This window comes from Callorhinus ursinus, unplaced genomic scaffold, assembly GCF_003265705.2.
Source record: "Callorhinus ursinus isolate GAN/ISIS: 27379988/994484 unplaced genomic scaffold, GSC_fseal_2.0 scaffold2, whole genome shotgun sequence".
Lineage (NCBI taxonomy): Eukaryota > Metazoa > Chordata > Mammalia > Carnivora > Otariidae > Callorhinus > Callorhinus ursinus.
The window spans coordinates 37,366,888-37,392,897 of record NW_027397064.1 but is presented as its reverse complement, the minus strand read 5'-3'; the positions used below and the strand labels follow the sequence as shown (position 1 = coordinate 37,392,897).

The window sequence follows — 26,010 nt, the reverse complement described above, 5'->3', positions numbered from 1 at the left end:
CCCTGCTCAGAGAGGAGGGGGAGAGAGAGAGAGAAAGAGAAGTGCACAAGGGCTTGCACAAGGAAAACAATTCCCCAAAACCATTGACTAGGAAAATGAAAGGGGCTGACTTTCATGAGTTTTTACAACCAGTGGAGTTCAAAGGCCGGAGCTGTTGCTGGTTGGAGCTCTGAGGGCGCTGCAGTTCTCCTGTGTAGGATGGCAGATATCCCAGGAGCAGATGGCACAATCTGAGGATCCCCCAGGGATGCACTGGGAGAGACAGTTCCCTTTTCTTGGAATACATCTGGGAGAGGTGACATTGCCTCTCCAGGGACAAAAGAGTCAGTGGATGCCACTTCCTTCCCCTGCCCCCTAGCATAAACTAACTTCAGAAAGCAGCACAGCACCAACACTGGCAGCCTAAACGGCTTACACTAAGCCCACCCCCTGAACTTTGTTGGTGCACACTTGCCTGAGAACCAGTGCATTGGGCCCCTTCCTCCAAAGACCAGTGCAAATCCCCCACATGCACCATGACTACTGACCATAGAGTCCTGCAAAGTTTCAGCTCTAGTGGAAAGAGCATCAAGTCTCTTTTAACAAGCAGACCAGAGTGCACCCAGTTAAAACTCACCACACTTTAGTCAAGGTCCAAACACTCCCCATTGCAGGCAAGGAGAAACTCCACAGAGGACTGACCTGAGGGAAAGAGCAGCCAAAACAACAGCAGCAGAGTACACACAACATACACTAGAAACACTTTCTGTTGCACCAGGCCCTGGAGAGTGTATGACCTCTTCTTTATAGAGCCATTACTCTCAGAAGCAGGAAACATAGCAGGCTTTCCTAACACAGAGAAGACAGACATCTAGACAAAATGCCAAGATGGAGGAACTCATCCCAAAAGAAAGAACAAGAAAAGGTCATGGCCAGGGGTCTAATCAAAACAGAAATAAGTAATATGCCTGGTCCAGAATTTAAAACAACAATTATAAGGATACTAGCTGGGCTTGATAAAAGCATAGAAGACACCAGGGAGTCCCTTACCACAGAGATAAAAGACCTAAAAACTAGTCAGACCTAAATGAAAAATGCAATAACCAAGATTTGAAACCAACTAGATGTAATGACGATGAGAATGGAAGAAGCAGAGGAACAAATAAATGATACAGAAGATAAAATTGTGGAAAATAATGAAGCTGAAAAAAAGAGAAAAAGAAAAGTATTAAATCACAAATGTAGACATAGGGAACTCAGTGACTCCATAAAGCATAATAACATTTATATCATAGGAGTCCCAGAAGAAGAGAGGGGATGTTTATTTGAGGAAATTATAGCTAAAAACTTCCCTAACTCGGGGAAGGAAACAAACATCCAAATCCAGGAGGCACAGAGAATTCCCAACAAAATCAACAAAATCAGGCCAACACCAAAACATCATAGTTAAATAAAGAAAAAATCCTAAAAACAGCAAGACAAAAGAAGTCCTTAACTTCAAAGGGAAACAAGATTAGCAGCAGATCTATCCACAGAAACTTGGCAGGCAGGAAAAGAGTGGTATGGTATACTCAGTGTGCTGAATGGGAAAATATGCAGCCAAGAATATTCTATTCAGCAAGGCTATCATTCAGAATACAAGGAGAGATAAAGCGTTTCCCAGACAAACAAAACCAAAGGAGTTCATGATCACTAAAGCAGTCCTGCAAGAAATACTAAAGGGGACTCTTTCAGTGGGAAAGAAAGACCAAAAGTGACAAAGACTAGAAAGGAACAGAGAAAATCTCCAGAAACAATGACAAAACAAGTAATAAAATGGCATTAATTCATATCTATCAATAATCACTCTGGATATAAATGGACTAAATGCTCCAATCAAAAGACATAAGGTGTCAGGATGGATTAAAAAAAAAAAAAGAAAGATCCATCTATATGCTGTCTACAAGAGACTCACTTTAGGAGAGAGGAAAGATGGTGGAAAAGTAGGGGACCCTCGTTTCATCTGGTCCCTTGAAGTCAGCTAGATATCTATCAAATCATTCTGAACACCTGTGAATTCAACCTGAGATCTAAGAAAAGAACTGCTGCAATTAAACAAATAGAAAATTGACCACTTTTTGTAAGTGGTGCAAAAGTCTCCAGGGAACAAAAGCCACAAAGAGTAACCCAAAGCATCCTACACTGAGCTCGGCCCCCTGGCAAGGGGCAGTGCAACTCCACCCAGGCAAAGACACCTGAGACTCAGTGCAACAGGACCCTCCCCCAGAAGACCAGCAGGAACATCAGGTTAATACCAAGTTTATGGATCACACAGAACTGAAAAACTCCTGCACTAGGGAAAAATAGTACATAGAATTCAAGATTTTTTCTCACAATTCTTTAGTCTTTCAGATTAAAATTTTCTTTTTCTTACTTTTTTTTCCTTTTCAACTAGCTTCTTATTTTCTCAACTTTTTAAAAATCTTTTTTTAATTTGCATTTTTACATTTATATTTTATAAATGTATTCTTCATTTTTGGCTTCCTTTCACTGCATTCAATTTTATTTTTGTATATGTATGTTTTTATTTCTTTACAATTTCAGGATTAAGTGTCTTCTAACAAACAGACCAAAATACAGCCAGGACCAAGTATATGACCCTGTTCTGTCTACCTGTTTTATTATATTCTCTTTTTCTCCCCCCCCCTTTTTTCTTTTTTGGTTTCTGATCTCTTCTAATTTGCCTAGTGTATATTTCACTGGGGTCATGGTTGATATTTTTATTTTTTATTTCTTTTTTGTTCTTTCATTCATCTATTCTTCTCTGGAAAAAATGACCAGAAGAAAAAAATCCCAGAAAAAAGGAAAAGAGACAGTAATCACTGCCAGAGACTTAAGAAATTTAGATATTAGTAAAGTGTCAGAGCTAAAATTCAGAATAATGATTATAAATAAACTAGCTGGGCTTGTAAAAAGCATAGAAGACCCTAGAGAATCCCTTTCTAGAGAAATAAAAGAACTAAGATCTTATCAGGTTGAAATCAAAAAGGGTATTGTTGAGATGCAATAAAAGATGGGGGCTCTTACTGATAGGATAAGTGAGACAGAAGAAAGAATAAGTGATATAGAAGATAAAATTATGGAGAATAAAGAAACTGAGCAAAAGAGAGATAAACAATTATTGGACCATGAGGGGAGGATTCAAGAGATCATAAAGGGAAACAATATTAGAATTATTAAGGCTCTAGAGGAAGAAGAAAGAGAGAGGGGGGCAGAAGGTATATTTAAGCAAAGTATAGCTGAGAACTTCCCTAAGGTGGGGAAGGAAATAGGGCATTCAAGTCCAGAAGGCACAGAGAAACCCCCTCAAAATCAATAAAAATAGATCAACACCTTGACATATAATAGTGAAGCTTATAAATTTCAGAGATAGAGAGAAAATCCTGAAAGCAGCTCAAGAAAGAGATCTTTAACCTACAAGGGTAGGAACATTAGACTGCCAGCAGACCTATCCACACAGAACTGGCAGGCCAGAAAGGACTGGCACGATATATTCAGGGTACTAAATGAGAAAAACATAAAGCCAAGAATACTTTATCCAGCAAGGCTGTCATTCAGAATGGATGGAGAGACAAAGAGCTTCCAGGACAAAGAGAAACTAAAAGAATTTGTGATCTCTAAAACAGCCCTGTAAGAAATATTAAAGGGAATGCTATAAGCAAAGAGAGAGCTCAAAAGTAACATAGAACAGAGACAATGCACAGAAACAGTTATTTTACAGGTAATACAATGGCACTAAATTCATATCTTTCAATAGTCGCTCTCAATGTAAATGGGTTAAATGCCCCAATCAAAAGACACAGGATATCAGATTGGACAAAAACGCAAGACCCATCAATATGCTGTTTACAAGAGACCATTTTAGACCCAAAGACACCTCCAGATTGAAAAGGAGGGGATGGAAAACCATTTACCATGCTAACAGACATCAAAAGAAAGTTGGGGTAGTAATCCTTATAACAGACAAATTAGATTTTAAACCAGGGGATGAAGAGGGACCGTATATCATACTTAAAGGGTGTATTCAACAAGACCTAGTAATTATAAATATTTATGTTCCTAACTTGGGAGCAACCAATTATATAAACCATTAGTAACAAAATTAAAGAAACACATTGATAATAGTACAATAATAGTAGGGGCCTTTAACACCCCCCTCATTGCAATGGACAGATCATTTAAGCAGAAGATCAACTAGGAAACAAGGGCTTTGACTGACACACTAGACCAGATGGACTTCACAGATATAGTCAGAATATTCCATCCTAAAGCAACAGAATACACATTCTTTTCAAGTGCACATGGAACATTCTCCATAACAGATAACATACTGGGTCCCAAATCAGGCCTCAACTGGTACCAAAAGATTGAGATCATTCCCTGCATATTTTCAGACCACAGTGCTTTGAAACTTCAACTCAGTCACAAGACGAAATTTGGAAGGAACTCAAATACTTGGAGGGTAAAGAGCATCCTAGTAAAGAATGAATGTGTCAACCAGGAAACTAAAGAGGAAATTTAAAAAATTCATGGAAACAAAAGAAAATGAAAACACATCTGTTCAAAACCTTTGGGACACAGCAAAGGGGATCCTAAGAGGGAAGTACATAGCAATTCAAGCCTTTCTCAATACACTAGAAAAGTCTGAAATACACTAGTTAACCTTACACCTAAAGGAGCAGGAGAAGGAATGGCAAAGAGAGTCTAAACCAAGCAGGAGATGAGAAATAAAGATTAGAGCAGAAATCAATGAAACAGAAACCAAAAGAACAGTAGAACAGATCAATAAAACTAGAAGCTGGTTCATTGAAACAATTAATAAGATCGATACACCCCTAGCGAGAATTATCAAAAAGAAAAAAGACCCAAATTAATAAAATCATGAATGAAAGAGGAGAGATCATGACTAACACCAAGGAAATACAAACAACTGCAAGAACATATTATGAGCAACTATATGCCAACAAATTAGACAACATGGAAGAAATGAAGGCATTCCTAGAAAGGTATAAACTACCAAAACCGAAACAGGAAGAAATAGAAAACCTGAACAGACCCATAACCAGCAAGGAACTGAAGCAGTAATCAAAAATCTCCCAACAAACAAGAGTCCAGGGCTGGATGGCTTCCCAGAATTCTACCAAACATTTAAAGAACAACTTTTACCTATTCCTCTGAAGCTTTTTCAGAAAAGAGAAATGGAAGGAAAACTTCCAAACTCATTCTATGAGGCCAGCATTCCCTTGATCCTCAAACCAGACAAAGACCCAACCAAAAAGGAGAATTACAGACTCATATCCCTGATGAACATGGATGCCAAAATTCTCACCAAAATACTAGCCAATAGGATCCAACAGTACATTAAAAGGATTATTCAGCATGACCAAGTGGGTTTTATTCCTGGGATGCAAAGGTGGGTCAACATTCACAAATCAATCAATGTGATACATCACATTAAAAAAAAAAAAAAGGACAAGAACCATATTATCCTCTCAATTGATGCAGAAAAAGCATTTGACAAACTATAGCATCCTTTCTTGATTAAAACTCTCCACAGTGTAGGGACAGAGGGAACATACCTCAATATCATAAAAGCCATCTACAAAAAGCCCACAGAGAATATCATTCTCAATGGGGAAAAACTGAGAGCTTTTCCCCAAGGTCAGGAATGAGACAGGGATGCCCACTCTCACCACTGCCGTTCAACATCATACTAGAAGTCCTAGTCTCAGCAGTCAGACAAAGAAATAAAATACATTCAAATTGGCAAAGAAGCAGTCAAACTCTCTCCCTTCACAGATGACATGATACTTTATATGAAAAACCTAAAAGATTCCATCCCAATACTGCTAGAACTCATAGAGGAATTCAGCAATGTGGCAGGATATAAAATCAATGCCTAGAAATCAGTTGTATTCCTATACACTAACAATGAGACAGAAGAAATCGAAATTAAGGAATTGATCCCATTTATAATTGCACCAAAAACTACAAAATAACCTAGGAATAAACCTAACCAAAGAGAAAGGATCTGTACTGTAAAAAATATGGAACACTTATGAAAGAAATTAAGGAAGACACAAAGAAATGGAAAAACATTCCAGTCTCATGGATTGGAAGAATAAACATTGTTAAAATGTCTATGCTACCCAGAGCAATCTACACATTCAATGCAATCCCTATCAAGATGACATGAACATTTTTCAGAGTTGGAAAAAACAATCCTAAAATTTGTATGGAATCAGAAAAGACCCTGAATAGCCAGAGGAATGTTGAAAAAGAAAAGCAAAGCTGGAGGCATCATAATGCTGGACTTTAAGCTCTATTACAAAGCTGTAATCATCAAGACAGTATGGTACTAGAACAAAACCAGACCATAGATCAATGGAACAGAATAGAGAACCCATAAATGAACCCACAACTTTATGGTCAACTAATCTTCAACAAAGCAGGAAAGAATGTCCAATGGAAAAAAGACAGTCTCTTCAACAAATTGTGTTGGGATAATTGGACAGCCACATGTAGAAGAATGAAACTGAACCATTTTCTTACACCATAAACAAAGATAAACTCAAAATGGATGAAAGATCTAAATGTGAGATAGGAATCCAACAAAACCCTAGAGGAGAACACAAGCAGCAACCTCTTCAACCTTGGCCACAGCAACTTCTTGCTAGACACGTCTCCAAAGGCAAGGGAAACAAAAGAAAAATGAACTAATGGGACTTCATCAAGCTAAAAAGCTCTGCACAACAAAGGAAACAAGTCAACAAAACTAAAAGGCAACCTATGGAATGGGAGAAGATATTTGCAAATGACATATCAGATAAAGGGCTAGTATCCAAGATCTATAAAGAACTTATCAACCCCAATACCCAAAAAACAAAGAATCCAGTCAAGAAATGGGCAGAAGACATGAACAGACATTTCTCCAAGGAAAACCTACAAATGGCCAACAGACACATGAAAAAGTGCTCCACATCACTTGTCATCAGGGAAATACAAATCAAAACCACAATGAGATACGACCTCACACCAGTCAGAATGGCTAAAATTAACAAGTCAGGAAACAACAGATGTCGGTGAGGATGTGGAAAAAGGGGAACCCTCTTACACTGTTGGTGGGAATGCAAGCTGGTGCAGCCACTCTGGATAACAGCATGGAGGTTCCTCGAGAAGTTAAAAATAAAGCTGCCCTATGACCCAGCAATTGCACTACAAAGTATTTACCCCAAAGATATAAATGTAGTGATCAAAAGGGGCACCTGCACCCCAATGTTTATAGCAGGAATTTCCACAATAGCCAAACTATGGAAAGAGCTGAGATGTCCATCGACAGACAAATGGATAAAGAAGATGTGGTGTGTATACATACACACACACACACACACACACACACACACACACACACAATGGAATATTACTCTGCCCTCAGAAAGGATGAATATTTAGCATTTATATCGATGTGGATAGAACTGGAGGGTGTATGCTGAGCGAAGTAAGTCAATCAGAGAAAGACAATTATCATATGGTTTCACTCATATGTGGAATATAAGAAAGAGCGTAGAGGATCATAAGGGAAGGGAGGGAGAACTGAATGGGAAGTCATCACGGAGGGAGACAAACCATGACAGACTTTTAGTTATAGGAAATAAACTGAGGGTTGCTGGAGGGGAGAGGGGTGAGGGGATGGGATAATTGAGTGATGGGCATTAAGGAGGGCACATGATGTGATGAGCACTGGGTATAATACACAACTGATGAATTATTGAACTCTACATCTGAAACTAATGATGTACTATATGTTGGCTAATTGAATTTAAATAAAAAAGAAAACAAAAAGTTCAGTGAAACCATGTAGTACTATATTTGAAGGAACTATCAGAATAAGCTCATGAGATAAGCTATATTAAAAAGAGAGAGAGAGAGATTTACTTTAGACTGGCAGATTCAAAGTGAGGGGATGGAGAACCCATTATCATGCTAATGAACATCAGAAGGAAGCTGTAGTAGGCCTACATATATCAGAAAAACTAGATTATAAACCAAGGACTGTAATAAGAGATGAAGAAGGGCACTACATCTTAATAAAGGGGTCTTTCCAAAAAGAAAATCTAACAATTACAGATATTTATGACTCCAACTTGGGAGCTCCCAAATATCTAAATCAATTAATAACAAACATAAAGAAACTCATTGATAATAATACAATAATAGTAGGAGACTTTAACACCCCACTCCCAGTAATGGACAGATCATCTAAGCAGAAGATCAACAAGGAAACAATAGCTTTGAATGACACACTGGACCAGATGGACTTAACAGATATAGTCAGAACATTTCATCCTAAAGCAGCAGAATACACATTCCTTTTCAAGTGCGTATAGGACATTTTCCAGAATAGATCACATACTCGGTCACAAATCAGGCCTCAACCAGTACAAAAAGATTGAGATCATACCATGCATATTTTCTGACCAAAATGCAATGAAACTTGAAGCTAACCAGAAGAAAAAATTTGGAAAGACCATAAATACCTGGAGGTATTTATGTTTAGTATCCTACTAAACAATGAATGGGTAAACCAGGAAATTCAAGAAGAAATTAAACAATACCTGGGAACAAATGGAAATGAAAGATGATGGCCCAAAACCTTTGGATGGAGCAAAAGCAGTACTAATAGGGAAGTATACAGCAATACAGGCCTACCTCAAGAAGAAAAGTCTCAAATACACAACTTAACCTTACACCTAAAGGAGCTAGAAAAAGAACAACAAATGAAGCCTAACACCAGCAGAAGAAAGGAAATAAAGAGTAGAGCACAAATAAATGATTTGGAAACAAGCAAAACAAACAAATAAACAAACCCAGTAGAACAAATCCAAAAACCAGGAGCTGGTTCTTTGAAAGAATTAAAAAAATTGACAAACTCCTAGCCAGAGTTATCAAAAAGAAAAAAGAAAGGACCCAAATCAATAAAATCACAAAAGAGAGAAAGAGATCACAACACCACAACAGCAGTACAGTTATAAAAGAATGAAAAATTATATGCCAACAAATTGGGCAATCTAGAAGAAGGATAAATTCCTAGAAACATAAACTACCAAAACTGAATCAGGAAGAAAGAAAATTTCAACAGACCCATAACCAACAAAGAAATTGAGGCAGTAATCAAAAATCTTCTAACCAAAGTCCAAATCCAGATAAATACAGATGCTTTCCAGGGAAATTCTACCAAACATTTAAATAAGAGTTAATATCTGTTCTTCTCAAACTGTTCCAAAAAATAGAAATGGAGGGAAAACCTCCAAATTCATTCTACGAGGTCAGTATTATGTTGATTCCAAAACCAGACAAATACCCCACTAGAAAACAGAAATGTAGGCCAAGAGCCTGGATGAACATAGATGCAAAAATTCTCAACAAGATACTAGCAAGAATGAGTCAGTATTCACAAATCAATCAACGTGATACACCACGTTAATAAAAGAAAGGATAAGAACCTTATGATCCTCTCGGTAGATGCAGAAAAAGCATTTGACAAAGTATAGCATCCATTCTTGATAAAAATCCCTCAACAAAGTAGGGATAGAGATGGTAGTATGATAGTAGGCAACATCATAAAGGCCATATATGAAGGACCCACAGCTAATATCATCCTCAGTGGGGAAAAACTGAGAGCTTTTCCTCTAAGGGTAGGAACAAGACAGGGATGTCTGTTCTCAGCACTGTTACTTTAACATAGTACTGCCAGTCTAGCCTTAGCAACCAGACAAAAAGAAATAAAAGGCATCCAAATTGGCAAGGAAGAAGTCAAATTTCTGCTACTCACAGACAACATGATACTCTGTGTAGAAAACCCAAAAGTCTGCACCAAAACATTGCTAGAACTGATACATGAACTCAGTATAGTCTCAGGATACAAAATCAACATACCAAAATCTGTTGCATTTCTATACACCAATAATGAAGTAGCAGAAAGAGAAATCAAGGAATCAATCCCATTTATAACTGCACCAAAAACGGTAAGTTAGTTAGGAATAAACCTGACCAAAGAGGTAAAAGATCTGTATGCTGGAAAACTATAGAACACTGATGAAAGAAATTGGAGAGAACACAATGAAATGGAAAAACATCTCATGCTCATGGACTGGAAGAACAAATATTGTTAAAATGTCTATACTACCCAAAGCAATTTACACATTCAATGCAATCCCTATCAAAATGCCATCAGCATTTTTCACAGAGCTAGAACAAACAATCCAAACATTTGTATGGAACCACAAAAGAAATAGTCAAAGCAATGTTGAAAAAGAAAAGGAAAGCTGGAGGCATCACAATTCCAGATTTCAAGTTATATTAAAAAGCTGTGGTCATCAAGACACTATGGTACTAGCACAAAACCAGACCCATAGATCAATGGAACAGAATAAAGAACCCAGAAATGGACCTATAACTCTATGGCCAACTAATCTTTGACAAAGCAGGAAAGAATATCCATGGAAAAAAGATAGTCTCTTCAACAAATGGTGTTGGGAAAACTGGACAGTGACATGCAAAAGAATGACACTGGACTACTTTGTTACACTATACACCAAAACAAATTCAAAATGGATGAAAGGCCTTGATGTGAGACAGGAATCCATCAAAATCCTAGAAGAGAACACAAGCAGCAACCTCTTCAACCTTGGCCACAGCAACTTCTTGCTAGACAACGTCTCCAAAGGCAAGGGAAACAAAAGCAAAAATGAACTACTGGGACTTCATCAAGATAAAAAGCTCTGCACAACAAAGGAAACAAGTCAACAAAACTAAAAGGCAACCTATGGAATGGGAGAATATATTTGCAAATGACATATCAGATAAAGGGTTAGGACCCAAAATCTATAAATAACTTTTCAAACTCAACACCTAAAAACAAATAATCCAGTTCAGAAATGGGCAGAAGACATGAATAGACATTTTTCCAAAGAAGACATTCAGATGGCTAACAGGCACATGAAAAGATGCTCAACATCACTCATCATCAGGAAAATACAAATCAAAACTACAATGAGATACCACCTCACACCTTTAAGAATGGGTAAAATTAGCAAGTCAGGAAACAACAGATGTTGGCAAGGATGGGGAGAAAAGGGCACCCTCTTGCACTGTTGGTGGGAATGCAAACTGGTGCAGCCACTGGGGAAAACAGTATGGAGGGTCCTCAAAAAGTTAAAAATAGAACTACCCTACAATCCAGCTACCCAAAGGATACAAATTACTGAACTGAAGGGTACATGCACCCCGACATTTATAGTAGCACTATCAACAATAGCTAAATTATGAAAAGAGCACAAATGTCCATCAACTGATGAATGGATAAAGAAGATGTGGTATATGTGTATACACACACACATACACATATATACCAGATATATATTCTCTCTCTCTATATATATATGTGTGTGTGTGTGTGTGTGTGTGTGTGTGTGTGTGTGTGTGTGTGTGTGTATAGTGGTATTTTACTCAGCCACCAAAAAGAATGAAATCTTGCCATTTGCAATGACAAGGATGGAGCTAGAATGTATTATTGCTAAGTGAAATAAGTCAGACAGAGAAAGACAAATACCATAGGATTTCACTCATATGTGGAATTTAAGAAACAAAACAGATGAACATAGGGGAAGGGGGAAAAAGAGAGGGAGGCAAACCATAAAACAGACTCTTAATGATAGAGAACAGAGAGTTGCTGGAGGGGAGGTGGGCAGGGGGATGGACAAAATGGGTGATAGGCATTAAGGAAGATCCTTATTGTGATATACACTGGGCATTGTATGTACGTGATGAATCATTAAATTCTATTCCTGAAACTATTCTATTCTATTCCTGAAACCAATACTACACTATATGTTAACTGGAATTTAAATAAAAACTTGAAACTACAAAAATAAATAAATATCACCCTCAATGACACTGAAAATTCACATTGACACATTCTATAGTACATAAGTGTATTGATGTTCAAATTGAGGGTTTCAAATGAGAGTTTAAAGAAGGAAACCTGACTAGCAGTTTCTGGGTTTCAGCTGTTCAATACCTAAACAGAAGTTTTATCTATTATCTGATTACTTATTTAAAAAAAAAATTCTCTCTAGTGGTGTTTACTCAGTATCATTGTCAAAGGATCCTGGAGTCTTAGCTCAGCTCTGAGTGGCACACCTTTATTCCTTCAACAAATATGATTATGCATTTACAATGTGCCAGACAACCCATCTATACAAAAGAATAAGACCTCTCCCATCCTAAAGATGTTTGCAAAATAAATCACTTAAAGATATCTATAGGTATCTATAGATATATATAAAACAATATTCACAGTACACATATATGTATATACAAAATAAATTTCTATGACATCATAGCTATGTCATTTTTGTACACACAAATATTTTAAAATCACCATAGCTTACTTAGAAATACGAAATTTTGGGGTGCCTGGATGGCTTAGTCGGTTGAGCGTCTGACTCCTGGGTAGTGAGATCGAGCCCAGCAACAGGCTCCATGCTCAGTGTGGAATCTGTTTGCCCCTCTTTCCCCCTCTCTACCTCTGCCCCTGCCCCAATTCATGTGTGCTCTCTTTAATATACATAAACAGAAATATGAAATTTCATTTTTACCTTCTTTTCTTTTCCAATAAGATTTTGAAGGTGGAGATTAATTCAAGGTAAGAGGTAGGAGTCACATAATTATATCTTTGAAGTTCAACATAGAAGGATGTAGATAAATCTATAGTAGAAGTATGGAAGCTTTTACACATGTTGATACAGCCTTTTCGTATTTCCTCTGACATTTCAATTTCTTCCAAGAAGCGTGAGGCAACTGCCTGGAGTGCATCTTCAGGCCATGACTAAATTTAAGATAAATGAGTTAGTACTTGATCAAAGTGACTACTGTAAGTCTGTTACTACTGCAGTCCTTTGTGATTTATCGATGTCAGAAATGGAGAGGAACACATGAGGGATGGGGCAGGAGAGACACTTCCATGAGGAACTCCCTTCCCCCACCTGCAACCCAGGACTTGCACACTTAGGAGCCAGTAGCTAGTACAAGTAATATTGACTCTTCGTGGTTTGTTCAAAGGTTAGAGAAACTGTTTGTGAGTGTTGTAGGAGCAAGAAAGAGGAAAGGAACTAAACTTATGGAATGTCTATTTCTATGTGCATCCTACCAGTATCATCTCATTGAATTCTCCCAATAATTCTTTGAGGTAAATGTTATTATCCTTTCCTCTAAACTCCAGAATCATCTGAATGACTATCTCTTTGATTTCTCTTAAAGTTATCTCAAACTCGGGACAAGTCCAAAATGTGGTTCCTATCTCCTCCCAAGTAGTTGCCATCTTCCCCAGCTTTGTAAACATCACCACCATCCACCCCTTGCTCCAGCCAAAATGCAGGAGTCATCCTCGATACCTCTCCTCCTTCTCAACCCTTCATCCGTCCCACAAACAAGTTCTAGAGGCACCCTCCCCACAATAGCTTCCAAATCCTTTCTCTTCTTCCGACATCAACTACAGCCATCCCAATTCAACTCTGTTTTCATCTGCTTGGAACATTCCAACCGTGGCCTAACTGGTCTCCCTGCTTGTGTGGCTCTCTACAGCTGCGGGAGGGATTTTTTTCAAAATGTAAATTAGCTCATGTCACACTCCCCAATTAATAATCCTTCAAAGGCTTCCCAGCATACTTCAAATCCCAAACCAACTTGTAAATTTCTGCCTCTTGGGCCCTTCCCACCTTTCTGAGCTCACCTCTACTTCTTCCCCCTCAGTTACTTGGTGCCTGCCACCTCTGTGTCCCCTGACACACCCATTCTTTCCCCAGCCCCTTGCCCTCACTAGTTTATGCCCTCCACCCAGATGCTCTCAGTACTGGCACATTTTGTCTGGCATGCTTACTCTTCAAAGGTCACCTCTTCAGAAAGGCTTTTACTCCCTATATGCCACCTTGTTGATGCAATGATTTTTTGCTAATTTGTCTGTCTCTAGAAAATAAGCTCGAGATCAGAAGCCTTGTCTATTTCACTTTCCTTTTCACTTCCAGCTTTTAGAATAGTACCTGCTATTGAGCAAGGGTTCAATAAATCTGTTTTGCATGAAACAGGCTTAGCAGGAAATGGAGGAACAGAGGGGCTATGTAAATTCCCCAAGGCCAAAAACACTCACAGGACCTCTGCCACAGCCCACGAACTCCCCACCCCACACCCTTGTCTCATCTGCTCTGTGCTTCCTGATACTGAAGTTAACTACCACAAATGTCACTCTGGCTTTCTTCCTTTTGACTTCCTGTTGGGTTTGGCTAATGGAAAGAGACTGGAAGAAGAGGAGATGGGTAGGACTATTCATACCCTCCCTTCCTTTCTAGCAGGAGACTAGTCCTATGTTTTGGGTTCCTGTTCCTGTCAGGTAATCCTACTTCCACAGCTCCGAGCCCCAGTGACATGCTTTCCTCCTCTTCCCCTTTATGCCCAAGCTGTAGGAAAGCTCCCTGCTATGCTCCACCCCTTCCTAACTGCCCCACTGTCCCCTCTCAGTTCCTTTAACCCCACCTATAGCTCTGGGAACAGCTCCTTCATTCAGTTTTTCTCAGTGAAGCCTTCAGTGCGCTGTTCCCTGTCAGGACCCTGACTGATACTCAAATTTATCCTAAAACCTTCTATAATATATTGAGCTTAATGCTTTTCTTTTATGATGATTTCTTGAATTCTAATTTCATACATTATCATTGATCAGAAAATTCTGCTTGGTTACATTGGGGGGGGAGTCTATAAAATAAGTCATGATGATGACAAAGATTCAACATTTCCAGAAGTCTATCTTAAATGTACATGGCAATACCTGAAACCAGTCAATAGTACAGCAGTTAACAAGAGCAGGGAACTTCCTAAGGCGGATCCGGAATGCATCTCCAATGGGACTCATGGCGAGGACCACATGCAGCTGGTTGCGGCAGCGATCGATAAACATATTGAAAAGAGCTATGGGGCTTCCATCTGTTTGTTTGGTTTTATCCCGTTGGCGATCTAACTGACGCATCTTATCACATATCTCCTGCTTCTCATCTAATGTGAAGAGATTTGGAACCTCCCCGGCATTCAGCAGATTGTTGACATCTTCCAGAAATGACTCCCTTTTTATCTGAGTGTCTGTAAACAGGAAGACACCGTGCATCTCACCTTCGGCACATTTCCTTAAGATCACTTTTAAATCTTCATGCCACTCAGAAGTACCATAGCCCTTGGAGATTTCAACCTGAAAAACTGAATAGTCAGCCATGTGGGCAGCTAATCTGGTGACAGACTGTCTTCCACTCCCTCCAACACCAACCAGAAGAGCATGGCTGCGAGGCTGCTTCAGGATCCTGGAAATTCTGCTGATGTGTTCTATGGCAAATCGGAACAAGACAAGGCTCATGGTTTTTTTGCTCATATTGTTGTATTCTTCTAGGTGAGCTTCTGCTATCACCCGAAGATTATCCACATCCTCAACTTCTCTGTAGTTGGTGTCCTCCCGCCTGGGATCATGAAAATCACAAAACATTAAGCTACGCAAGTCATCTTCTTCCACCACGCCATCATTATCGAAATCTAAGTGTTGAAAAAGCTCATGAAAATCTTCATCCATGTATTTTTTTAAAATTTCTTGAATGTAGTTGATAAGCCAACTTTTATCTGCATTATCCAAAAGGCGATCATAATACACTCTAAGGACCTGAAAAATTAAGAAGCAGCATTAGGAACTGATTCTTCTATTTTTGTAGTTTTATCTACATATTAATCTCAAGTCACATAAAAAGTACTCCAGGAAATTTCTATGGGTTTTATTAAAAGCATAGCCAAATAATCAGGATGGACTCATAATAATGCTTATTTTAAATATTAATTTTGATCATATATATTTGAGATAATACAGTTACATACAGTTATTAATAAAGGCTATTTGGGGAAGAGAAGATTATAGTGATGTAAAGAATATTAATGACTGGGGCGGCTGGGTGGCTCAGTCGGTTAAGCGTCTGCCTTTGTCTCAGGTTATGATCCCAGGGTGCTGGGATTGAGCCCCACATTAGGCTTCCTGCCTCTCCCTCTCCATCTGCCTCTCCCCCAGCTCATGCTATCTCTCTTCCTCTCTTTCTCTCTCAAATAAATATTTTTTAAAAAGAATATTAATGACTAGAGAAAGAAAAAAGGACTAGAGAAAGAAAGTAGCTGCCTTTGCTGGTCACTCAGATACAGATAAAGAAGCTGGGCACTCCTTTTCAGTGATCCTTCCTTTTTCCAAGCCAGGGAACATTCTGAAAATTATTGGCAAATGAATCATATTATTTTTTTAAAGCATATTTTTTTTTTTGGAAAAAGAGGAAATGTCTTAGGTGAAAGCCAAGTTTGTTTTGCACATTTATTATTTTTGTTGTAAGTCACTGCAGAGGGCAATCTACGAAAATAAATTCTGGTGATATGTACATGTTATGGGACTGTAAGAAATAGTTAACCAGGCTTGTCACATAAAACAACTATTTCCTCAAAGTGCTGTAAGTGTCCCTTGGTTACTATCTGTTTGGACTAAATGGTGTCCCTCCCCACCCCCCAAATTCACGTGGAAGTCCTAACCACCAATATGACTATATTAAGAGAGAAGTCCTTTAAGGAGGTAAAGTTAAATAAGGTCACAAGGGTGGAGCCCTAGTGCCATAGGACTGTCCATGTAAGAGGAGGAAGAGACAAGAGAGTTTCCACTCTTTCCCTGCAGGTACACAGAGGAAGGGCCATGTGAGGACCCAATGAGGAGGCAGCCATCTACCCACACTTGGTAGCACCTTGCCAGTTGGACTTCTGGCCTCCAGGACTATGAGGAAATAAATTTCTTTTGTTAAACCACTCTGTTTGTGGTATTTTGTTATGGCAGCTCTCGCTGACTAATACGCCTATGATAGAAGCAATGCATATTTGTGTCAGCAAAACTTATGTCATTTGGGGGAAATGACTGAAACCTGTCTGCATCAGCTCCTTCACCTATAAAATGGAAACAGGAATACCTGCTTGGCATTACATTCCAGTTGTATGGCAAGAATAAAATGACAACCTATGTGGAAACACTACAAAATTCAGAAATAAAATTATTACAAGCCACTTTGAAATCAGCCTAATGGTGTTCAAGAGTAATGATTTTTGTGTTTTCACTATTGTCAAGCTGGTACCATAATAGTGTGATCACTTTCTCTAGCAGTGGTGGCTGTGTGGGCAAATAGTAATGAGTGAGGCTTTGTGCATACTCTCACCGGTTCAAAAGCTATTTCTTTATGGGACAATCTAGTTTCCCGACATATGCCAATAGTCACCTCCTGAATTTGAGGTACTGAAGATGTTGTACAATATTCCTATGGGAAAAGAAACCTAAATCAAGCTAACCTCACATATCAGGTATCAGTGCTGAAGATGAATTAAGTCGTACTATTATCTAGCAGGCTATTTAGCAAGAACCTAAGGTAGTATTTCTCAAGGACTGTCACCACACCTGTATCAAATCATCTGTGGTACTTGCTAAAATGCAGATGGCAGGGGCCCACTCTGGACCCTGACTTGAAAACTTTCAAGATGGTGCCTGGGAGTATCTTATTTGTCTACTTCTATTTCTTTATATAAGATACAAAAATCCTAAGTGTACAGCTCCAAGAATTTTTACACATTTATATACCCATGTCACCACCACCAAGATCAAGATACAGAACACTTCCAGGACCTCAGAATCTCTCATGCTCACTTCTGCTGATCCCCTTCTCGCTACCTTGTGGTTCTGCTGCCCCCTCTTCCATTTTTAAAAAGTTGATATGTAAAATTTTTCTATTATACATCTACATCATTCCAAGAGAGGTAATCTCTGGAATATTTTTTATTATACTGTATTTATGCTTTGAGTTTATTTATCTCCAAGCCTTAATTACAGATTGTTTTAATTGATATATAATTCACATAACATTCACTCTTTTAAAGCATATAATTCAGTGGTTTTTATAATATTCACGAAGTTGAGCAAACTTCACAACTCTCTAATTCTAGAACTTCTTCATCACCCTATGTAGCAATCCTGTACCCATTAGCAGTCACTCCTTACAGTCCCCCGGCACCCCCCACAACCCCTGGCTCCATTACTCTACTTTTTGTCACTATTAATTTGCTTGTTCTGCACATTTCATATAAATGGGATCATATAATCTGGTTTCTTTCACTTACCATGATGTTTTCTAGTTTCATCTATGTTGTAGTATGCATCAGTTATTTCTTTTTAGGGCTGAATAAAATTCCATTGTATGTATATACCACATTTTGTTTGTCCTTTCATTAGCTGATGTATATGTGAGTTGTGCCCATTTTTTGTTTATTACGAATAATTCTAATAACATTCGTGTACGAGTTTTTGTGTGGACATATGTTTTCAGTTCTCTCGAGTATATGGTTAGGAGCAGAACCGCTGGGTCATATGGTAACTCTATGTGTAACATTTTGAGGAACTAGCTGTTTTCCAAAGCGGCTGCACAACTTTTCATACCCATAAGCAGTGGGCAAGGGCTCTGATTCTTCCACCATCCTCACCAACAGTTGTTATTATCTGTCATTGGGATGACAGCCATCCTAGTGGGTGCAAGGTCTATCTTACCGTGTTTTGAATTGCATTTCCCCAATGACTAATGATGTTGAACATCTTTTCATGTGCTTATTGGCCATCTGTATATCATCTTTGGAGAAATGTCTATTCAAATCCTTTGCCCACTTTTAAATCAGTTTATTTGTCTTTTACTGTTGAGTTGTAATAGTTCTTTATGTTTTCTGGATATGAGACATTGATCAGATGTAGGACTTGCAAATACCTTTTCCCATTCTATGGGTTGTCTTTTCACATTCTAGACAGTATCCTTTGAAGCATGAACATCTTTAACTTTGATGAAATCTAATTTATTTTTTTCCTTGGGTCACCTGTGCAGAATAACTATATTTAATAAGCAAATCAGATGTTATGCACACAAATGTTTGAAAGCCATGGAGAAGCCAAAGAGAATGTAAAATAGTAAGCCAGTTTAATACCTTGAAACCTATTTAATAAAATCACATTAGGTCTTCTGATTTGGTAAAAGTGTCCAGGCAGGAAAAGGACACCCAAAGTACTATTTGACCCATATCAGACCCTTAGGAAATCTATTTTGAGTGAATAGAAACAAAGCAAAAATAGAGTGTTGAGTTCAATCACTTCCTATTTTTTTTTTTTTGAAATGTTGAGAACAATGTGTCTAGCACTGTTCTCAGCACTGTGGATAAATCAGGGACCTCATGGAGCTTGCCTGCTATCTGAGGGAGATAGACAATAAACATGACAAAAAAATTATATGGTATGTTAGATGCTGCTAAATGCTATGTAAAGAAGAAAAATAGAGTAAAGTCAAGAAAGACTGGAACTGCTAGTGGGGTGTGAGCCTGTTATATACAATAGGGTGGTCAGTGTGGGCCTCATCGAGAAGGAAAGATTTGATCAAAGGCGGTAGGAAGCTAGCCCACAGGATCTGGGGCAGAGAGAAAAGCCAGTCGTCCTGTGTTGCTGGCAAAGGCGAATGAGTGTGAGAGCAAGAGGCAGCCTGAGGGGAGCCAGAGACAATCTTATGGGCCACCTGAATTTTATGTTTAATCCCTCCCAATGAAGTAGAGTGCTATTGGAAGATTTTCAGCTGAGAACTTAAACTCATTACATTATATGAATATGAAGTACTCACTAAAAATTTCAAGTTATTATATTATGAATTTCATTACATTGAAAATTCCATTTCTAAATGCCCTTTTGAAATTTTTATCTCTACAGCACATGGTTTTAACATAGCACATTCCTATTTTCTAGATTTCTTAACTACATTATTAAAATTAAATAGCTATATTATTTACATATTAAAAATAAAACATTTTTTCTTTTATTTTCCTATAATTCTTTATTTTTAAGATATCAAATTATTTTTGATGCCTTATTTTTTGTATTCTCTCCTTCCTTCCATAAGTTTTTATAAGAAAATGTTCACCCATAAAAAAAAAAAGGAAAATGTTCACCCATATACCTCTTCCCAAAAAGAACTTAAATATATTTTTAATGTAGTTTTATGCTTTCAAAACTGGTTTGCTTTGCAGTTGTTTTGGCACCTAGAAATACAAGTAGGTATTATAGATAAACACATTCATTTCTTATAAAAACAGCCCCTTAAAATGTATTCCATCTCAAAAATTATTTGAAATCCAACTATCAAGGATTAAGTCACTTGAAGGAGATTGACCCAAGGTGATACCTACTTTGAAATATCTTGTAAGTCAACAAAAATTTCTAATAACAGGAGATAATCCTTTTTAAATATCATAAGATATACTAGTGCTAAATATTCTTTTAAATTACCTTGATCATTGGCCTTCATAATGTCAAATAGCTGAATGCATTTCAACAATATAAACCGCTAAATGTTTCTTTTTACCCAGTTGCTGCCATGATAAAATCTTTGTTTCTAGCATAATCATATTCCAGTAACACAAAAATTTACCTCATGAACCCAGAGACGTTTAATCACTACTTTGGTTTCTGCTGTTTCTGGTCTTGACAGGCAAACTCCCTGAATGACACGGGAGAAATCACGGAGGTTGAACAGGTAGTGAGATTTAGCTGGAGTAGGCAAGAGATTCTTCATGGCTTCTTTATATAGAGCCATTGTACCATTAACAATTTGTGTGGTCAAATCTAGAAAATCTTCTGGAAATTTATAACTTAAAAAAATTTAATAAAAAAAGAAAATGTTAGCATATATGATACATAAATGATATTGAGCATGCCTAGGGTGAAATTTATTCTGATTAAATCAATTGATTTAATTTATAAGATTACCATTTCTAATAACAACAACAACAATAATAATAATGGACTTTTAATTTCTTTTAAAACTACTTTCCATTCATTATTTTAGTTTATGTTCAAAGAAACTCCATGGAAAGGCAGGACTAATGTAATGGACTTAAAACTACTTAAGTAAGTGGACAAAAGAGCCAGCCGAGGAACCCCAATTATATAACTCAAATCAAGCACCCACCAGACAAAAGTGTCCTAATCACTTTCATCCCTTAGCATTTTCAATTGCATATAAAAGGAATCCCTGAAGAACACTGGTGAAATGAGTATTTTCAGAGAAAACAAGGAAGGAAATAAAAATACAGAAAAAAATAAGAAAAAGAGGAAAAGAAAAAGGAGAGTTAAAAAGAAAGTGAAATAGTGGGTTGGGATTTAAAAAAGAAGGGCAAAGGGCACAACTGGGGTAGAAAGAACATGTAGAATGAATATCCACTTGGAAAAACTTGACTATCTTTAACTTCTGGCTCAACGAGGAGCCAGCTGTCTTTCTCCATCATCACTGGATAGGGCAAGGATTGGCAACTTCCTGAGAATGGACATCAAGGAGCGGAGACTTGCACTGCCCAGTCCAGTTGGCTCCCTGACTTCTGCACACCATGTGGAGAAGCCCTGAATGTCCAGAGTTAGGCAGCAACATTTCCCACAGGGTTCTGGCTCAAAGGGTACACTCAAACTTAGATATAAATGTCCGTGGGGAACTCACGAGTTCTACTACAGGGTATCAAAGTCACAGGATAAACCTAACATACATCTTTCCAGCATTAATTGTATTACATGGTGAAAATTCAAAACATTAATAATTCCACCATGGACATACTATACAGCAGAGTGCAAAATTTGTATGTATTTTGGAGCTAAAATTCAAGACATGAGACAAAAAGAGAAAGATACTTTGGCCCCTTGGTGTTATGCTCCCATATCTGGAGATGAGAGCAACAGTGGGGAGCAATGTTACCTGTTATCTTTTTCTTTATCTGGGGATGTTTTCAGGGAATAGTTTGAGAAGCACTACTTATATTGATCTGTTTCCAAAAGATTTTATACCCCCTAATGAAAAAAGAAACACACTTTAAATTACTTACCAGATTTTTAAATGCCAGGTTAAGATTCTAGAGAAGATTGTAAACATGGATTTATCACTAAACTCATTGATTGTTATAATGTTGAAATGTCTCATATATCGGGGAGTTACTGGATTTCGACCACCACCTAAATATTAAAAAAGAGTAACTCTTAACAATGTTACTACTACACAGTAGAATATTTTCTCCAACATTTTACAAAAGTGAGACAATCCCCACATTTTTAAAAATTTGGGGATTGTCTCACTTTTGTAAAATAATGATTACATTTTCAAAGATGAGGGTATTTTAAAAAAGATTTTACTTATTTATTTTGAGAAAGAGAGATCAGGCATGAGTGGAGGGAGAGGCAGAGAGAGAGGGAGAGAGAGAAAATCTCAAGGAGACTCCATGCTGAGTGTAGAGCCTGACACAGGGCTTGATCTCATGATCCTGAGATCATGACCTGAGTCAAAATCAAGAGCTGGACTCTTAACTAACAGCCACCCAGGAGCCCCTCAAATATGAGGCTTTAATAACTAATTTAGAATGCAACATTTAAAAAAATATTGGTATTATCTTTAAATATATAGACAAATCTTATTATTATTTTTTTTTTTAGAAAAGAAAAGAGGCAAACCATAAAACAGACTCTAGAGAACAAACTGAGGGTTGCTGGAGAGGTGGTGGGCAGGGGGATGGGTTAGATAGGGGATGGGGATTAAGGAAGGCACTTGTGAGAGCACTGGGTGTCGCATGTACATGGATGAATCACTAAATCCTATAATTCAAAGTAATATTACACAGTGTGTTAGCTAGCTAAAATTTAAACAAAAACTTGAAAGAAAAAAAAGCATTTGTGGTGGCCCAGGAAGTGTGCTGAGAGCAACTACTGACTCAGAGCAACCTGACAGGGTTACAGGTCAAAAAAGGTCAGGGGGTCAGGAGGCAAACACCGAAGAGATTCCCTGAGAAATGATATATGGAGAAAAGGAATTTTTAAAGACTAGACTACCAGCTTCAGTTCAGGAAAAAAAAAAAAAACAGGTAAAAATGTCTAGTTGAATCAAGCCACTTTTGATACCCCATCATAAAAAAATTTCCCTTGCATAGATTCCTTTGAGTTTCTCAATTTCCATTGAGAAATGTAAAGAATCTTTAAGGGTTAATTCTTTTGGCTGTTTGCTACTTAAAATCCTCTTCACAGCCTGTCTAAATCCAAAGACTCACTAGAATGGGACTTGATTGGGGTAGAAACAGGGATTTCATACAGTTGAAGAATTAAGGAATATAACAGAGGGAAATGAGCTGCTTCGTGGGGATCTGGGTTTCTTAGAATACAGAGAAAGGAAGTGCAAAGTCCCAGAAGGTGGGAGAAAAAGGATCTGGAAGAACTGGTGGGAGAATGGCCCCAAGCAAGGCAACCCACTTTGTAGTATTGACCATTATAGTACATTCCCATAGGTCCAAAGGTATACACAGAGAAAACACATACACAAAAAATGGTAACTCAGATTGTCCAGTTGGGTTTCTCTTTCTTTCTCTAGCCATCTCTCTAGATATAAGCAGGGTGATTCTCACCTTTAGTAATCGCAGACTCAGAAAACGTACCTGGAGGTCCCATAGCACACATGATTTGAATGTCCACTAGTTTAATCATAGAACAATCTTTTAGGTCATACCAATTCCAGTGATCTAACCATTGTCTAAGCAACTCAATGGGAGGCTGAGCCCCATATACTTCCCGAGCGGGCATATTGACATCATCTACAAAGACAACCTGAGAGTAAAAAGAGAAGCCTTACTAGAAAATATTATCACCTTAATATATTGTCCTATTGTGTCAACAGTGTTGAGGCAAAGAATTAGATTATCTTCTTGTAGGATACATATGTGAGAAATGATGGTCTCTTTTCAAATCAAGAATAATATCCCCTAGCATCCATGCTTGTAAGGAATACGGAAAGTCTTGTTACTAACCTTTATAGAGTAAGAGTTGAGGACTTATTCATCCTCTCACCCAATTTATCAATATGCCTCCTCTTTTTCCTTATACAATTTCAATACATTAAAGTAAATGAGAAAGGTAGGATTTTAAAATGATTATAACCTCTGAGTGGTGACAAGTGAGGCTCAGAAGGGTATTTTTGGCAGGAACACAGAGAAGTCAATTGATAGCTGGGTTGTTTAAAGGTCTAGAGGAGCAAGCAGCAAGATTCTGCTGAATAAAAATGTTAATCAGAAAATTAGAAAGGTAGATAATTTCCTAGATGAATATTCCACTTTTTAATTCAAAGGGCAATTGCTTGTTTTTAATGTCAAGTTGTCTAATGCACATGCAAATATGAACACACTTTAAGGAAAACTTAATCAAAAGTTGTGATTAAAGGGGTGCCTGGCTGGCTCAGTCAGTAGAGTGTGCGATTCTTCATCTTGGGATTGTAAATTCGAGCCCCATGTTGGGTGTAGAGATTACTTAAAAATAAAATTTTTTAAAAATTTTGTGATTTAAAAAAAAAACTGTACAAAAAGATGTCAAGTCCTAGTATATCTGGTTTCCTTGTTCTGACTGTAGCAGGGGACAAGAAGAGGACCAGTGCTATACCATATGGATAGAAACAGAGAGCAATTACCATTCTCTTGCCCAAAGGAGGACCAAAAACTCCCTTTCTTCTTTTGTCCAATTTTGACATGATAATATTCTGAGTTTGAGCTGCTGTAGTTTGTGCTGAGAAGTTAATTAGTAGAGGCTTGTAGATTTCTTTATTGAGTTGATTTAAAAGAAAATTCTATATAACAGGAAATAATAAAATAAGCCATAGTTGGAATTATGCACTGACATTTCAAAATAAACACTAAGCATCATTGTTGACACACTTGAATTTAAACGTAGAGTGTCATAACAATTGAAAGAAGAGATGGAATCAATAGAGATAACAGTTACCATACCAGTGGCATGTCCCTGTTTGTCCAGGCCCCATGCATGTGGCTTCTCTGATTTCCAAAATCACCATGCAGAGTACACATACCTTCTTAACATGAGGTCATGAGGACTCAGAGGCTAAGAAACTTGCTTATGGTCTCAGGGGTGGGGCGAGAATTCAGATTGCCATGTGTCTCTTTCCAGATCAATGTTCATTTTATTATAGCTTATCTTTCCACTTAAATACCAAGTTTCCTATTAGTTAGGAAGCTTAAATAATATAACTGTATTTACAAAATGGATTTCACTGGAAAGCAGGTGCAATTATAATGATTCATAATCAAGATGTTGTGTTTTATAAATCATCTTGTAAAAGAATAATGACATAAGAAAATATTTACATTCTGTTAGGTAGAAAAAAATAAAATAAAATGCAAAGTATGTTCCCCATTTTGTAAAAAGTAATTTTTTTCCCCTGGGCAGTTTTAATGCCTGGGCTGAATTTGGGATGAAGGTACAAATGACAAAAGGCTTTCTTTTTCTCCAACCACTGCCTTTAACAATGTCAAGGCTCCATTCCTTGACTTTGGATGATATCTTGGGTAAATCCCTTAGCTTTCTCTATACTTTCAGAAAGATCTTTGTTTTTTGTACGTTTTTCTAATTTAAATTCAGGTTAGTTAACATATAGTGTAGTATTGGTTTCAGGAATAGAATTTAGTGATTCATCACTTACATATAACACCCAGTGCTCATCACAACAAATGCCTCCTTAATGCCCATCACCCATTTAGACCATCCCCCCCACCTACCTCCCCTCCAGCAACCCTCAGTTTTTTGTCTATAGTTAAGACTCACTTATGGTTTTATGGTTTACCTCCCTCTCTCTCTCTTTTTTTTAAGACTTATTTATGTTTTAGAGAGAGAGAGAGAGAGACCCCACATGAGCCAGGGGAGGAGCAGAGGGAAAGGGAGGGAGGGAAAAATGGTGGGAAAGAGAGAGAAGCAGACACCCCACTGGGCATGAAGCCCCACATGGGGCTTGA

General features: G+C 37.8%; 1 protein-coding gene across 2 annotated transcripts in view; it reads right to left on the bottom strand.

Annotated features, from left to right (window-relative positions):
* Positions 1-26,010, bottom strand: part of DNAH7 (dynein axonemal heavy chain 7) — a 279,079-nt gene that overhangs the window by 120,028 nt on the left and 133,041 nt on the right. For both annotated transcript variants that reach the window (XM_073880956.1, XM_025894388.2), the window contains exons 37-42: positions 24,675-24,830; positions 23,653-23,821; positions 22,063-22,189; positions 20,622-20,841; positions 14,897-15,769; positions 12,678-12,907 (exon numbers count right to left, since the gene is read on the bottom strand). In XM_073880956.1, coding sequence (XP_073737057.1) covers positions 12,678-12,907; positions 14,897-15,769; positions 20,622-20,841; positions 22,063-22,189; positions 23,653-23,821; positions 24,675-24,830 — 1,775 coding nt within the window. The remainder of the gene's footprint in view (positions 1-12,677; positions 12,908-14,896; positions 15,770-20,621; positions 20,842-22,062; positions 22,190-23,652; positions 23,822-24,674; positions 24,831-26,010) is intronic.